This window comes from Amblyomma americanum, chromosome 1 (assembly GCF_052857255.1).
Source record: "Amblyomma americanum isolate KBUSLIRL-KWMA chromosome 1, ASM5285725v1, whole genome shotgun sequence".
Lineage (NCBI taxonomy): Eukaryota > Metazoa > Arthropoda > Arachnida > Ixodida > Ixodidae > Amblyomma > Amblyomma americanum.
The window spans coordinates 393,526,045-393,543,263 of NC_135497.1; the positions used below are offsets into that span (position 1 = coordinate 393,526,045).

General features: G+C 47.7%; 1 protein-coding gene across 1 annotated transcript in view; it reads left to right on the forward strand.

Annotated features, from left to right (window-relative positions):
* The first annotated feature begins 532 nt into the window (after positions 1–532).
* The window catches only part of LOC144101961 (aurora kinase A-like), a 33,897-nt gene continuing 17,210 nt past the window's right edge, over positions 533–17,219 (forward strand). Inside the window, exons 1-3 of the mRNA XM_077635204.1 lie at positions 533–562; positions 5,020–5,099; positions 12,289–12,427. Of these exons, the coding sequence (XP_077491330.1) occupies positions 5,095–5,099; positions 12,289–12,427 (144 nt within the window). The 5' untranslated portion in view covers positions 533–562; positions 5,020–5,094. The remainder of the gene's footprint in view (positions 563–5,019; positions 5,100–12,288; positions 12,428–17,219) is intronic.

A 17,219-nucleotide genomic window follows, 5' to 3' on the forward strand; every position in this document is an offset into this window, starting at 1 on the left:
GACGCTTTGTAATGTGGTAACTAGTGAAGGGTTCTAGACACGTGCTACTTAGTGAGATACTAATCAGAGCAACATTATGATCATATCAACTGCAGCGCGGAAGAGTTCAAAGGCAAGAATGTGGAAGCTGTGTTGCGATAATTGTGATTAATGCGTGCTTGAGCGCAAAGAGCAACGACTATATATGGAGAGAAACTGCTGATGGCAGTAATTAGCGCTGTCGCATCAAACCCTTAAAGGCGGGCCATAAGTCTCCCCGCAACTTTTTTCCTGACCACGTGCGCCGCGTTAAGCTGACATGAGGGAAGCTACAGGGGGTGCACTCATTCTGTTGTAGCGCTTGAGATTCTGTCGCATTTTACCGATTTATTAGGTGCAATGTTTACTTCGTGCGTTTCTTGCTCGGTCTTCTATGTTTAAAGAATTGATATTTGATTGCAGCTCTAAACCGAAGAAATGGAGCTTGGGAGACTTCGATATAGGCCGACCACTAGGAGAAGGCAGATTCGGAAAGGTGTACGTGGCCCGGGAAGCGGTATCGAAATTCATCGTTGCTCTAAAGGTGGGTGAGTAAGCATAGAGATCAGTACATGTAGTTCGGGTTACGAGCCTTGCATTCGTATTGTGGGCATCCGTTTTTTACAGCACGTAATTGCTGGCGAATGACTTCATTATGCCGCCATACAGGAGCTCGCATGTGGTGCATCAGAGGCTGCTCGACGACCTCTTATGCATGTTATGATGCATAAAGTAGTCGGTATGTAGTGACAAAAACCACGCATGCATTGGTGCTTAAGGCAGGCATACCACGAGCAAGGGTAAATGGAGACAATCCCAGAAGGCAAGCGGTCGCTCTCGCAAATAGAAATTAAGAAAGAGGGGACGAGAGAATTCAAATCTAATTGTTTGTTGATTTGAATGAATTGCCCCTGAGGGAAACTGTGATAGGCGCATTGCGTCCTATTTATTCATGCTGCTTGTTTAGAAAATACGGTGGCTCTTAATACGCACCAGCTTAGTCCTAACTGGCGCTATAGCCTCGTAGAACTCGCACGTAAAGAGCTACAAGTTTTTAAGAGCTATACGTTTCGCATAGAAATTTTGTAAAAATTGTAGGTCTATGTATTAGGAACAATGAAATAATACTTTTAGCACAATTTCGAACCTCGCACGTAAATTAGCGGAGACAAAAGTAAGCGGGTCAAATATGTCCCCTGAGCGCCATGGCCGCTCTGAAAATGTTGGACGGAAACGAGCCCATTCCCCATTAAGGGGAACTTGAAAAATATTTATTGTAAACGAATCGCTGTCTTGGCTGTCCTCGAACTGTTGCGGACGCAGCGGCTACCTCGAACCCCGGGCTCCGTTGGGTAGCGTGTCCCAGCCTTACGGCTGAGGAAATATGGAACTTGATGTTTTTGGGATAACGAAAACTAGCGGGTTTAATGGCAATTTGAAGAAACTTCTTTACATTTTTAAGGATAAAAGCAGAAAGTCAAAATTAAAGAGTTGATGCGTCGAACGACTGGATGAGCCTTGTCGCCAAGGCCCAGAGCGTCCGTCCTCACTCAGCACGCTCCTTAAATCCCTTAAGGTTGCGCCCCTTCATACGGCGGTGAAAAATCTAACACGTGGCACATTTCTCCAAGATGGGAAAAGTGGCACAGCACTGTGGCAAGCTGGTGCAAGTGGCTCCGTGTCCGTGTCAAATCACTTGGGATGCGGGCGCGCCGTGGGTCTCGAGCTCTCTCCGGTCGGGCTGGCTCCTGTCGGACACGGTTTCGTCCTTTTATTCTCCCGTCGTCTGTCCGTCGTCGGTTGCTTCGCCAGGGGTCTTCCGGAACCAGTCAAATGGGAAGGTCATTGCCACCGAGCCAAGCGCCTCGAGAAAAAAATTCCACATGTTTTTTGTGGGTCTTTAACCCCATCTTGTGTAGAAGTAGAACACCTTGTACCATGAAGCTCGTGGGCCACAGATGCCCTTGAGCCATAAAAATCCACAATCATCATCACCGTTTTTGTTCTTCCCAAACATGCGAACATTTTTTTCGCTGCTTGAATGTGTTCCCATTGGTTTGCTGGCTGCTCAGCAGCAATCAAACCCTCACATAGGTTGTCTGCTGGTGCCTAGTGTTCACGTGTAAGCTTGGTACCTCAGTACGATGAACATGTAGCACTAACATTTTTATAGAACCTGAGGCGCTCATGTCAATACCGGGAAATGGAGAACTTTATCAGGCGTGTCGGGAGAAGCAGCACAGCTGACGGCGTGCTGGAAAAAGCTCACACGTGCGAAACTCCGAAAAATGCTGAGCCAAATTTTTCTTAATCCTAATCTCATCAAACCTGCTCTCATCTTTTCCTTCATGAGCTGGAAGCACTAAACAAAGAGGATTAAAATCTGCCCTGTTCTTGTCTGCAGGGGTTGAAAGCCAACCCAGCAAGTAGGTTACATTTGACCCCTCGCTCCGCAAAAGGGGAATTAGAGACAACGCTCGATAACGCGATCGTATCTCTGCAAGCCCTCTGAAGAGTAGTGACAGTCTTTAGTAATTGCTTAGAGGCTTCAGGAACAAATTGAACCGTACACCTAGCTTGGTAGCCTAGTTTTTACCCGTCGAAAACACTTTCAACCTTGTGGTAGCAAGATTTAAACAAAGCTGGTCTCAAGGAAGACGAAACTATTTCATGCTTGAACCCTTTAGTGTGCAGACTTTAACCGCAACAGGAACTTAATTTAGCGAGGCGAGGCTTTGCCTAAACGCACGCCCAAGAGAGCATGGGTATGCGCAGAAGTGTGGCTATTGCACCCGCCTGTCTTATATCGTGGACACATGCTTCTGGATGGCGCAGTTCAAAACAGGAGTGTCATTCCTAGGCACCGTTACGGCGCACTTGTGAAATCGCAGAGATCTACCACATCATCGAAGTTTCACCGATTTGGGCAAGTCAGTTACAGTCCCCCTGTTTGATAATGAAGAGGCCTTGTTGGATGGTACTTAAAAATTGGTGTTATTGTCTTCGCGTTTTTAGATATATGTTATCTCGGTGTTTGAAATATACTTCTTAGCGCTCATTTTATCTGTTATTCTCTATTGCGTTTTTTTTCTCGTTGCGGTGTTTGCCAAGTATCCAAGAAAATCCTGTGTGATTTTCGTCTACTCTTCAGCCCTGCGCAGCCGAACTTTGAAGCAATTATTGTACAGCGTGAGCACTGTGTGCACACTGTATTCGACTAGAGAGGCCCATTGATTATGGGAAAGCGAAACTCAGCACCATAATCTCCAAGTATTTTTTGTTCTGTGTCGTTGCTTTGCGTTAAGATGTCAATTGACTTAGAAGGCTCTGCTGAAGAGTTCTCAAAACTGTACCTTTCTCAACAATTTAAGTAAGCACTCTCCATGAAGTTTTATAAAAACTAAATAACTGCTACAGGCACTACCGGGTGTACATTAGCCCTTAGCCTGACCGTGAAAGCACACGCACGTACATTTTCACGCAGTGGAGCAAGTAAGACTTCAGCGTTAAAAGTTTAAAAATGATAAAGTTAAAACCGGATTGTTTGTCCAATAGCACGCAAGAAATCTTTCATTTTGGTCGTCCTGGCAATGTAGTTTGCACATAAGTTCTGAATACACTGCTGCATGGCCACGAGAGCAGATTTGTTTCTCTTCTTTGGAGACGCACCGACTTGAGACTGGGCGATCTTCATGGTCACAGTGGCGGCGTCTTAGCACAGGTGTCAATGGTCTTCCACACAGTTGGGCGGCTGTGGCCCACCATACTTCCCGGCCTTCTATTCCAAGCTTCCTATAATTGTTCGTCCTTTGTCTTCCATCAAGAGTTGCCGCGTGGGCACTCCACGTTGCAGGGCGATAGGTGGGTGGCGTTCTCCGGAAGGTTACCACGTTATTAGCTCTGCTTGCCCGCCTGTGTGCACTATCGAATAATAGTATCGAAGCAGTCTACTATTTCTTGGTCAGCTTATGGTATTAGGAATTTCAATACTGTCATTCCATCTACATCGTCAAGCGGCAGGAAAGCAAAAGCCTCCAGCATTCCCATGAAAGTACAAAATTCATGGTCTTGCCTGTAGACGTTCACCATACCGGACCCTTGAGTTTTACGCCAGGCGCTTTGGCACAGATGGAAGAAGCACGTCTTTATGATAACGCCTTCTCCAAAGACTGCCTTGACAGCATTCGTGGTCGCCCTTTGCAGTCCCACGCAACGAGATCCCGGTGCGCAGCCACTCCATTGAGTTCTCACTGGTGACGAAGTGACTTCAAGAGCTCTTCGTAGGCTTCTTCATTCTTCATTTTTCCTTGTCATGGAGGCGCAAGCAACTGATAGGACGGCCTCGCCAAGCCGTACAATAATGAAGTATAGCTGCATTAATCCCTGGAGTGCGAGATGGAAGTTCCAATCTCACTCGGCGCGCTCCTTAAACCCCTAAGGTTCCGCCCCTTCATCAGGCGGTGGCCAATCAAACACGAGGCACATTTCTCCAAGATGGGAAAAGTTGCACAGAACATAGCAAGCGGAGTCACTCGTTGCAGAGACGACCCATGGGAAAGGAGGAGAAGTCGTAAGTCCACTGCTATTTCCTACTGTGGTGCAACAGTATTGCAAGCTGCAACGTGTCCGTCGAAAACATCTCTGTTCCCTGCGGCGCCACGGGCCTCAGCTGCGGCGAGCTCTGTCCGATCGGGCCGGCTCCTGTCGGGCACGGTTAATTACTTGACGTGCAGTCCTTTTATTCCCCCGTCGTTTGTCCGTCGTCGGTTGTGGCCCCAGGCGTCCTTCTCTGCGAACCAGTCAAAGGGGAAGGTCATCCCAACCGAGCCAAGCGTGAGAAAATTCTGCCGCTGGGTCGCCAGCTGGGTCGTGACAGGGCGCAGTTCAGCCCCTTAAAGTTTACTTTTAGAATCACTTTCGCTGTCTTCCTCACTGCCTGGACTCCCGTCACTACTACGTGACAGTATAAATTAATCTTCATCACCAACGTTATGCGTGCAGGTGCTGCAGAAGTCCGAGTTGCAGCGTCACCGCCTGGAGCGTCAGCTGATTCAAGAAATTGAAATTCACGCTGCGATGCGGTAAGTTTGCTTGGTTTCCAGCCCGCATTGGCACGAATGGGCTATCAGTGTATGTACCTTCTAACACAGTGAGTCGTGCTACATTGTAGCTTGAACATTATCCTGCTCCTGGTGTACTTTAAGGCCATTAGCTGTTAAGGCGAAGATTACCGGTCTACATGTAGTAGTCGGGGCTGCCAACATCCCAGGTTCGGTGGACACCTCAACCGCGCCATGAGGGAAGGGAAGAAGTAGGAAATGAAAGAAGGAAGAGAGAGAGACGTACCGTGTTGGAGAGCTTCGGATAAATTTCAACCTCGTGGGTTTATTCAAAGAACAACCTGTCTTTTTTTTAAACATTCTGAGTCGATAACACCGCATTCTTTAGAGTCCCTTCTATCCGGCAAAATTGCTGGGGTTATTATATGTTCAAAACGAATAAAAACAAGCTCGAAATTTTATACTTCAGGAAGTGCAGAGCTAATATCATACGAAACTCAGGCGCGCACTCAGCGGCATTTCACGTCGCTGCTTTACGCGAACGTACGCAGTCAACAAAGAAGATGGGTGCTCGTGTCTCGACCTATGTCATGACTGGTGGCTTCGCAACACGTCCCTGGGGCCACCTCAGTGTTGCTTCCTGTGGTCGCTAAGATATGGTCACTACACTGCCGGGGAGCACTGGCGTTTCGCTGCCAGCCCCGGAGTCGCCATGTGCAGTTCAAGCTCGCGTCAGTCGCATGGCGGAACAACGTCGCGGAAGAAGCTCGGGGGAAGGACGACGTTTGTAAACGAGCGGCCAGGCTCGCAAGGGGCCCAGAGGAGAGGGGGACGCTGCGCCACTTGGTGTGCTTTATTTACAAACATGACACATTCAATTACTTGAATTAGAATTCGCAACAAATGGTGGTCACCACTTCGTGCACATTTGCGTGCGCTCCCAGACACCCTTAGAGCGTGTGGGGGTAGCGATCTCGGTCACAGAGGAGATGCCCTGGACTCAGCATGGCAAGCTCAGCCGGAGACCAGCTACCAAGTGCCAAGGGGGTTGGTCGTTTGGTGCTCGGCTTTCGCCGGTCGCAAGCCAGAGAATGAGTCGGAGCCAAAGTTTCACAAAACAAAACGGTTTATACAGCTAAGAGACGATACAGAGGATTCCACAATCACTTGTACAAGCAGATACGAAGTGATTTACAAATACGATGCACTTGTGCAAACAATAGAGAGAGATAACAATTCAACAAAATCTTTGCACCTAAAGTGCTCTAATACAGAGAGAGACAAATAAACAAACAAAATTTGTTCACCGGGCACTGCGACAGTCCGACGACCTGAGGAGCTCGACGGGGCCATCCCGCAGGTTGGCGCACGTTGCCTCGAGTGGTGTTCTCCCGGGAGTCGAGCGGGCACGCTTCTCGGAAGCTTAAACGGCGGCTCGGGCTAACGGACAGCAGTTGAAGCCCCTCATTTATAGGCGCAGTCCGCGTCTCTTCGTTCTTCGCGCCAGGGCAGGCGCGCACATACACGTCGCTTCAACTGCACAAACTCCTTCTCCTCCTTGCGCCGGGCGTGCGACCCCATTGGTCGAGCGCGGGAACCACCTTCTAGAACAGTCTAGGTCATTCGCGGCACGCTGAGTCATCGGTGCAGGAGCGAAGGAGAGAGGGTATCACTTTGGCACAGTCAAGGTTACCCCCTTTGCATTGACAACGAGCAAAAACTTCTCCGACATTGGAGAAAAATCGACGCCGCGCGTGTCTATGTTTACTTTGGCGCCCCGCTGGCGAGCTGAGTGAAAAGCCCACGCATGGTTTACGCGCTCTCCGGGGATCCTTCCCCGCTGTTTTTGTTTTATTTTACCGCGCGCAGGCGCGATTGCTTAGACGCAGCACCGGTTGTTTTCGAAAATGCGCCGAAATTTGTGACACTGCCCCTTTCTTTACGAATATTGCGCAACAATATTAACAAAACACAAAATTCGTGCGCACATGCTTGCGCTCACAATCTATATGGCGAATGCCAGAATACACACTTCACTACAACGAGGTCTCCACGCACATAACACTTGACATTAGTCAAGTTCGACTTTAATACATGCCGCAACTCGGCCACACATTAGCATAACATTACACTGGAAGCACACAAGTACATACATACTTTACCCGATACTTCCACCTACATTTCCTACTTGCGCTTCCGTAATGCGCGCGTGAGAGACCTTCACAGTTGCCTTTTGTCGCAACAAGAGTCCCTTCGACTCGCGGGTCTTTTTCTCGGTCAACATGGGCTTCTGTTTCGCCCCACCTGAATACTGTAGATGAATTTGCCGACTCGGAAAAAAATTGTGCGCTTAGGTATGCACACACAAACAAGGCAATTGATGGATTCCAGGGCACCTTCGTCAAAACTCACAGGCTCACAATATTGACTGGTGTGAATGCCCTCTTGGTCACATTCCATAATTTTCCTGTGCGATCGAAATGCAGCTGCAGTAATGTGCACAACAACACGATGAACGTGTCCACAATGTGCGTTAAGCTGAGCCTAGCCGGAGTTTCAGACACCTTGTCCTCTTGAGATGTCTTTCGCGTTTCGCTGCTTCCTTGTGACCATTCCGTGGCCTTTCTTTCGGCTTCGCACAGCTTTCTGCTTCAGTGCCCGGCCCTTCCTGCGGAAACGCTTTTTCTTCCTCGGAATGTTCATCCGCGGGACTCTTCTGTTCTTCATGCTTGACTGTCGGCTTCACTGCTCCTTTGTTTGAGCTAGCACGCTCGCGCTTCCTTCGCCACTTCCTTTTCGCTTGGCGATCACTGCGCTGTTCCGAAGAGCAGGATTCGGATTTATCCGTCTCGTGGCTACTTTCTGGGCCCTTTGGAAATTTTGCCCTCTTTATGTTCCCCTATATGCGGTCGTATATGGGGCGCTCCATGCACAGTGCAGTTAGTTTCCCGCTGTAGTAGGGAGTCCGCACATGTAATTCAGCTTCTGGCAAGCGCTAAAACGAGCCGTCCAATAGCCGCACGAGGCTCTTCATTCCAGTGAGATCCTTATCTCTCACTAATTTTCGTTTTATTATTACATCGCTGCTTCCCGTGTCTCACAACACTGTAATTGTTTTTTCTCCTACCTTCCCTTTCAGGACAGGCATGATGTTCATTTCGGCTCCCGGTAGCGCGTTCACTACGGCGTTCATGACTGGTACCTTCTTGCCGTTCTTTAGTTCTACAAAGCCATTTTCATCTTCTGCCTCCAGGTGGTGACCTGAGGAGGCCCGTACGCACGATACCTGGGGAATGGGCTTGCCTGGATTCGGACAAACCGCGGCTCTGTGCCCCTTCTGGCCGCACTTAAAACAAGCTGTTGGGCTACTGTTCGTAGCGCTGTTGCGGCAATTAGACGCGTAGTGACCTGACTTGTTGCACAGGTAGCACTTTGGTGGAGCCTTTAGGCTAAATCGGGCATCACGGCTGTCGGTTTTCTCCGCACTCTCCGAATTCGTATTCTTAATCTTGGTCAGATTCGTTCCTCCTTGAGCTTCAAGAAATTGGTCGGCAAGATCTAGCATTTCGCAGAAAGTCTTGGCCCTTCTTTCCTTCAGGTACAACGACAAGCTCGGGTGACAGCTACTCAGGAATTGTTCCTTGATGAGTAGCTCGCGATGTTCACTGTATTCCTGTGCAATTTCTGAAAGTTCTATCCACCGATCAAAGTAGTGGCTCAATCTTGCCGCATACTGTGTTGCCGTTTCGCCATATGTGGGCTTCCCTGTTCTGAATTTATCTCGGAATCCCTCGGTGGTGAGTAGGAACCGCTTGAGCAAGGCGGCCTTTACCTTTCTGTAGCTTCCAGCATCTTACGGAGAAAGTCGCCCGAATACGCTCAGAGCTTCCTCGCTGAGACATGTGCTAAGAACGGTAGCGCATTCACCATCTGACCAATTCTGACTTCCCGCGATCCCTTCGAATCGCCTGAGGAACATGTCGAGATCGTCTCTTTTTTCATCAAATCTGGGAAGCAACCTGCTGGCATCTATCCGCAGGCCGCTGCCTTCTTCTCTAGCGCTATGAACTTCCGCTGAGTGGTTCGCAGCACGTTGGAGCTCAAGCTTCATGGCAAGCAGTTGTTTTTCGCGTTCGAACTCTCTGTCGTTCTTTCTCACCTTCTTCTAGAGCCTTCTGTCTCTCCTTTTCAACCTTCTCTCTCTCCTGGTTCACCCATTTCCGTAGTTCAGCCCCGGACATCCCCATCTGGGTGCCAACCTCAACTAGTTACTTGAAGTTTATTTTCGGATACTGAACTTTTCAAGGTGAAGACTACCTCTACACGATGAACCTCAATAACCGCCTCAGCGCGGATCCTCACACTATCGCTCTGCTGATAAACACTCGTTTACGACCTCTTCCTAAACTCCTTCCGACTCTTTCTCTGTTCTCTGAGCTCACAAAGCACCAAACATCCTGTCGTGGACGCCAGAATATGTCACCACTTCGCGCACTTTTGCGTGCGCTCCCAGACACCCTTAGAGCATGTGGGGGTAGCGGTCTCGGTCACAAAGGAGATGCCCTCGACTCAAAGTGGCAAGCTCAGCCGGAGACCAGCTACCAAGTGACAAGGGGGTTGGTCGTTTGGTGCCCAGCTTTCGCCGGTCGCAAGCCAGAGAATGGGTCGGAGCCAAAGGTTCGCAAAACAAAACAGTTTATACAGCTAAGAGACGATACAAGGGATTTACAATCACTCGTACTAGCACATACAAAGTGATTTACAAATACAATGTACTCGTGCAAAGTAACAATAGAGAGAGATAACAATTCAACAGAATCTTTGCACCTAAAGTGCTATAACGCAGATAGAGACAAATAAGCAAACACAATTTGTTCACCGCGCACTGCGACAGTCCGACGACCTGAGGAGCTCGACGGGGCCGTCCCGCAGGATGGCGCACGTTGCCTCGCGGGTCCGGACTGGGCGAGTGGTGTTCTCCAGGGAGTTGAGCGGGCGCGCTTCTCGGAAGCTTAAAGGGCGGCTCAGGCTAACAGACAGCGGTTGAAGCCCCTCATTTATAGGCGCAGTCCGCCTATGTTCTTCGCGCCAGGGCAGGCACACACATACACGCAGTTTCAGCTGCACAAACTCCTCCTTGCGCCGGGCGCGCGACCCCATTGGTCGAGCGCGGAAACCACCTTCTAGAACAATCTAGGTCATTCGCGGCACGCTGAGTCATCGGTGCAGGAGCGAAGGGGAGGGGGTATCACTTTGGCTCAGTCAAGGTTACCCCCTTTCCGTCGACAACGAGCACAAACTTCTCCGACATTGGAGAAAAATCGACGCCGCGCGTGTCTATGTTTACTTTGGCGCCCCGCCGGCGAGCTGAGTGAAAAGCTCACGCACGGTTTACGCGCTCTCCGGGGATCCTTCCCCGCTGTTTTTGATTTATTTTACCGCGCGCGGGCGCGATTGCTTAGGCGCAGCACCGGTTGTTTTCGAAAATGCGCCGAATTTTGTGACAATGGTGCAGTCGCTTTTATCAGCATCAGTGTTGTTGCTTATTTTCATGTTTTAATTGTTTTCTCTAATGACTCAGGAAAATATTCAACGTGAGGAAGATAGGCAGGCGTAATAATTGCGTTGGAATTCTTTCTTTCGCGAAAAAAGGAAAGGAGACGTGAATAAATCCCTCTTTGAATACCTCGTGTCCTTGTCTCTGCTTAATGTTTTAAATGGCCGTTTCTGTTCTGTGGTTTCATGTGTCTGCTCGGTTCGAAGTGCCTGTTTTTGAATGCTCTTTAACATTGACAACTTTCAAAAATACTCGAAGTTGTTAGCAGTTCGATGAGAGAGTAAATTGTGTTTAGGATTATTTAAATCTATATTTACAAGACATATCTGCCCAACACTATTATGCGTACCTTCCAGTACAATCATAAGACCATTCAAGAGATCTTGCCATTGGACTAGTTGGCTTCGGTTTATGATTTTTAAGGCTCGAAAAAAAAAGGACTAAACACGAGGGTAGGCCGCAGGACGAGGCGCCACTTCCATCTACGTTATTACATACTCGAAACGTACATATTGCCACGAATCTTTGCAGTGTTGGTTCATTCTTCATACCTGCCGCCACGCCGCTTTATCGTTTTGTTTGCGATGCAAGACGCGACCAGATTTATCTCGATTGATCGCTTCCTGGCAGAGCTGATTCTGCGTTGTTTGAGAATGTTCTAGTAACATGATAGTATCTTGAAAGTTCGCTATCAGCTTTAAATTGAGCACGGCCGACAGCGGCGGGTATTCTGTTGGACGACCACCGAGCACGCTTGTTGCTACGCCGCCGCCGAGTCATTCAGTTTATTGTGGGCCCAAGTCAGCCCAAATAAAGAGTTTTCTTTAGACACCATTTTCGCAGCCTTTCTGCTCTCCTGACTGCAGTCACCACTTCGCTTTCATCGGCACATGCGCAGACAGGTCGCCCAAAGATCACAATAGACGTGAGAAGCACGCTCCAGGAATCCCTTCGCAGCCGTGTGCAACAAAATCGAAGTGTCACTTACGCACTGGTAGCCTATATTTTTGATAAAAACGCTTCTAACAGCCCCTGGCTTCCGTGTATTTACTTTTACCGAGAATGCGTGCGCCTTCTCTTACGGCGCTGTGCAGGTGTCCACCGAGATATGCGAGACAATTACTGCGCCATTTCCTTTCCTCGATAAACCAATTTTTCATTTTCATTTAAATGTAGCATGGCTCATAAGTACAAGACTCGCACTTTTAAATGTGCTTCGGTAAATGTCTACCTTAATTCATTTTTTCCTCATTTCGCTCACTTTCCTTTGCTCGCTCCTTGACGCACCGTCCAGTTTGTCCTATGTAGGAGTGGTCGCATGACAGGGAGATGTCGTAAAGCTCCTCTTCAGGGGTTTACGAAATCCCCCTGTGCGAGTCCCGTACTGCACTTACGTACGCGTTCTCGGTAAAAGTAAATACATGAAAGCCAGGGAGCTGCTACAAGCGTGCTTCATATCTTGGCGATCGTGACCTTTGGTTGACCTGTCTGCGCATGTGCTGATGAAAATTATACATACATGTACGTTTCGTGTGCGTAATAAACTATTTGAAGGTGGCGTTTCGTCCTGTTGTCTGCCTTCGTCTTTTTTAGTTTGTTTTGGACGTTAAAAATCAAGGACTAAGACCTGTTCACTGTGTGATTTCCTTGCAGGCACGAGAACATTCTGGAACTGTATAATTGGTTCCACGATGAAAGTCGAGTATACTTGATCCTGGAGTACGCTCCACATGGAACACTCTTCCAAAAGCTAGTTAAGGAGAAGCATTTGAATGACGTTAGTGCAGCCACGGTGAGTGCTCTACCCCCCTGTGCTCACCCACCTTTCATCGCGCTGGCCGTCCTCATCACATAGCCATGCCACATTTCCGAGGCACTCCTCTTATGTTATGGCAAAAGCGCTGATAGCACAAGCTATCAGGCCGATCTCCATGGTTTAATGATTAGGTGTGATTCTGTCGCAGAAATATGTTGTACGTTGAATAACGGCCTGAGGAAGGGCTATGGAGTGTTTAGGATTTTCAGGAATCACAATGAAAACGCTAATTAAATTTTGCTGAGGTTGTAAATAGAGGCTAACGAGAACCAGGCAGTTTTTTAATAGCGTTGAGAATCAAGTGCAACTCGCTAGCGGCTCTTTTGAAAACGTCGCTAAGATATTTCATGTTTGCTCCGCCAGGCGACCACCTTTAGCGGCGGGTTTATGAAGCTAATGGTGATAACCTGCTTATTACAAGCGATTCATTAGTAGTGCTGGCAAGGTCTTCTTCTATCGACCTCAACCTATAGTAACCCGTTTATTCTGGCTTGGAACTGATCTTCAGAAAATGTGAAGACGTTTGAAGCTTTCGGGATAAGTCGAAGCAGTAATTTATGCGGCAGACTTTCAGCAAAACGGGACGCAAGACTTAACCACAAAAAGGCCGGCTGACGGCACTAGGCCTCGTCGAAAACAGAAAAAACTTTGCCATGACCAATTCTCTTCTGTAGTGCAGTTAGCACATTGGGACTGGACTCTCAGCTCGAATACTGCTTGTCAAGGATATTTGAAATCAGAAAAAAATGACACGATTTAGCGTGGTTAGGCCAAATGAGACATAGGTGCGCTAGCACTAGTTGAATTAATTTAACTTGATTACGCGAGAGCGGTAATAGGTTAACGGCCATTTATGCGGAAATGTGTTGAGTGTTGCATTGGGTTTAGCGGCACATAAGCATCTGTTGCTGTCATGCACCAAGCTCAGCTTGCGGAATTGGTCATTGTCTACTTTACATTAATAGATTGCTCGAAGTCCTCTTAACGCTCCTACACAGTGGTGCGGCGGTTAAGCGATTCGCCACTGCCCTGGGATGGCAGGTTCTGCCACCGGTGCGGCTTGTGAAATCCAGGTTTCTTTTCCCAAGCAACATCTCTCGACTAGTCATTAACGGAACTGCCGCCTACCAGGGCGGGCGGTTTGCTCGCAATCCAATTGGCAGATTCTGATGCCGTCCAAAGTCATGTCAAGCAGGTGTTCCGGATAGCTGCCTACACCGCGATGGGTACACACAGACAACCGCTAAGCGGCTGAGAGGGAGCTCTTGTGCTAACGCACTGAACAAATATAGCGTTATGCGCTGCCATGAAGTTGGCTTAGCACCTCCCACGTGTAGGAATGCGTTTGACTGAAAAGAATTGAGTCCGTGCAAGGCACTGATGGAGTTCAGTTGCATCCGAAAATAAAGGTGGTGAAGGACGGTTGAAACAGTAATAGATTACATTTGTGGTTTAGGGTGATGCATATCATAGCGTGGGGTCAGTCACTGAGTGCTAATGTCTGCAATGTGAAGTGTTTTAAAATATTGAGCAAACACTAGGAGTGGGATTGCAGTGCTATAAAAGAAAACCTTATGTGCAGGTCACTTATTTACAGAGTGGTGCTTGCCAAGTAAGTGGTGGGAATATATAACCATCACTATTTCGGAATGAGCCTTTCGGCAGAGGCCAGAAGTCTGAGCATGTTCAGTAGTAACATAATTTAACAATTTGCAGTAAAAGATGACATTTGGGGTAGAAAACAGCAGAACACGTTCCATATTGCAGCCAAACGGCCAGCTGTGGAGACTAGATTTAAAATGCCTTAAAATGATAAACTTGAATAAAAGAACCGGAACTTGTCTCTTTTTCACTCATCAAGGAAGTGGCAGCAATTATTATTCTAGACAACACAGGGCGTCTAGCTGACACGCGTTTTCGGATATTGCGTCGTGCCACACTCTAAACGCGAATAAGCCTCTGTAGGTGTAAAAAAAGGAGCAAGCTTGTCCTTTAGCGCAGTCCCTCTTAGGTACAGGGTAACCTGGTCAAGTCCCGTAGTCATTTCAATCGCTAAATGTACAGAACGCTTGTACTCTTGGCAAGAAAGGCATATTCGCACTGCAAAGCGTAGTAACTTTATGCAGTTATCAGTGGGAGAAGGCACCTAAACGCGACACCGGAGGTCTTGAAGTTAGCGCATTGAGGAGCTTAAAACCCCAGTTAAAATCTTCGTAACTGCTTAACTTCGCACGCTTTGAAGAGAAAGCTTGTTTTCGTTACCAACCGCAAGTATTACGTATATTTAATGATGTAAATCTACCCCAGGGCTAAGGCAGCATACCCTGCCCCCACAAGGGAGAGCGTTAGAGGACAGCTTTCTTCATTTTAATTCAGTGGAGGCCACTATAAAGGTTAATTCATGTTTAAATTGTAAGGACATCCCCTATTCATCATCAGATGATTACGTGGTGTTGTTGTCTGGCATCATTACATCTTCACGACATCCTAAAGCTCGCCTCAAAAGACACATACCGCATTTTCCTCCTTGCTCCACTGAAGGCGCGTAGATCTTAGACCCGACTGGACTTAGCGGCCGCATATGGCTCAATCTAGAGACAAGCACTTCCCCAGTACACGTTTCTTCTGGCCCTGTCGTTCCTGGGGAACATTGTCTTTGGGGAGCAGGTGGATATGGAAATTACCAGCTACGACATATGTTACTATGCTGACGCCATTATTCTTCCACAGTGTCCTTAGTGGGCAAACAATTAGGCAGCGTAGCACACACTTCGCTGTTAAACTTACTATTTTCCTCGTTTACTGCGGTAGCTGTACACAGGAGTAAACGCATCGATGCAGTTGCTGTTGTCGGTCTTAAAAATGTCAGCTACACCCTCTGGCGAGTAATAATCCCGCGAATTTTTTGGTCATCAGCATGGCTGGTGTATCAGTTGTGGCTTGCAGCCCTCATAATTTTTATTTCCGAAGACGTCTCCACATTTCTTGCATAGGATTACGCTCAGCGCCTGTGGGTCTGCAGTGCTGTTGTGGTCAGCTCACGACGACCTGTGCGCGTTGTTTTTAAAGCTCTGGGTGACTTTTAGAGTGTGCCCAAGCGGACAAGCACAGCCTTTGTAATCTTGACACTCTAAGTTCGACTAACTAAACGTTGTATTCTTTATTTGATATCACTTGATGATCTGAATTATACTTCTGATGACTCACTGCTGTCACAATAAGCAGACATGTAAACAAATCGCCACACTTCAGGTCTTTTAAAGAGCGAGTGGTTTAGGTTTATGGGGCTTTAACGTCCCAAAGTGACTCAGGCTATGAGGGACGCCGTAGAGAAGGTCTTCGGAAATTTCGACCACCTGGAGTTTTTTAACGTGCACTGACATCGCACAGTACACGGGCCTTTCGAATTTGGACTCCATCGAAATTCGATCACTGCGGCCGGAATCGAACCCGCGCCTTTCGGGTCAGCAGCCGCGCGCCATAACCACTGAGCCACCGCGGCAGCTACAGCGCGAATGGTTGTAAAACGGCGTGGCAGCAGGGCTTGCACGCATAGCATACCTTGCAAAGTTGCTATTGCTTGCCGAAGATATCGTGACTAATCCTAGGCCCGTCTTTTGGGACGTTTTAGAACAGCTAACTCAAATTACTGCAAAAAACAATAAAGGAAGAACGACTGACATCAGTCGGTGAAAAACCAGAACGTTTAACATGTCCCGACGAAAATGTCTCCTGCTGCACTAAACATGTCGGTAGCCTAGAAAAACATATCGTCCTTGGAATTAGGCTAGATGGTCTCGGGAATTGATCCAGAAGATTGAACCTCATTTTTTATGATATGCCGGAAGATACAGAATAAAATTAAGTTCCTGAAACACCCAGTGAATGAAGAGTTCATTAAGCGTCCCTTGAAGTTGAAATAAATAGCTGTTGAAAGCATCCATAGACTTGCAAGGTAATGGAAAACAAACAGACCATCAATTGTCACGCTCGTCGACTTCTGAGAAAAAATTAAAATCTTGCGCAGCTTTCACAAATTGAAGTGAACTGGCTACACCTTCAGCGAAGATTTTTCACTCCGCGTTCGAGATATTAGCAAGAAGTAATAGAAATATGGGAAGGCCAGGGAAGACTCTTGTGATAAAGTTGCCTTAGTATGCGAAAAACTAAAGATAAATAGTTGTCTTCATTTTGACAGGGGGAAAAAACAACGTGCCTCCCAAAATGTGAGCTTCAAACGAAGCAAGAAAACAAGCCACCGGTGCGTTGAACCTGCGTTCACGCCGTCCTCAGTGGCCAAAATAACCTTCGGTAGGGTAATGCTTCAGGTATTATTAATAAGCTCGGTCTATCGAAACAATATTAGTAGCTTTCGGTCCCGAATGTATGGCTATAACAGAAACCTGGGTAACGAAAGGCATCAAAGATCCGCCCCGTTGCTTAGTGCTTATGGCGCTCTTCTGCTGACCCGAAAGACGTGGGTTCTATGCCGGTCGCAGTGCTCTAATTTCGACGGAGGCGAAATACTAGAGGCCCGTGTTCGGTGTGATGCCAGGGCACGTTAAAGAACGCTAGGTGGTCGAATTTTCTGGAGCCTCATAGCCTGAGTCGCTTTGGGACGTTAAATGCCCATAAAGAGGAAAAAAGGCAACAAAGACTTCGAAATAACTCCCCCAAATGATGTTATTATTCGCGAAGATTGGTCAGCACGAGGCCTTGCCTTATCGATAAAACAGAGAAATCCCATTCAATAAATTTGCTGAGATGT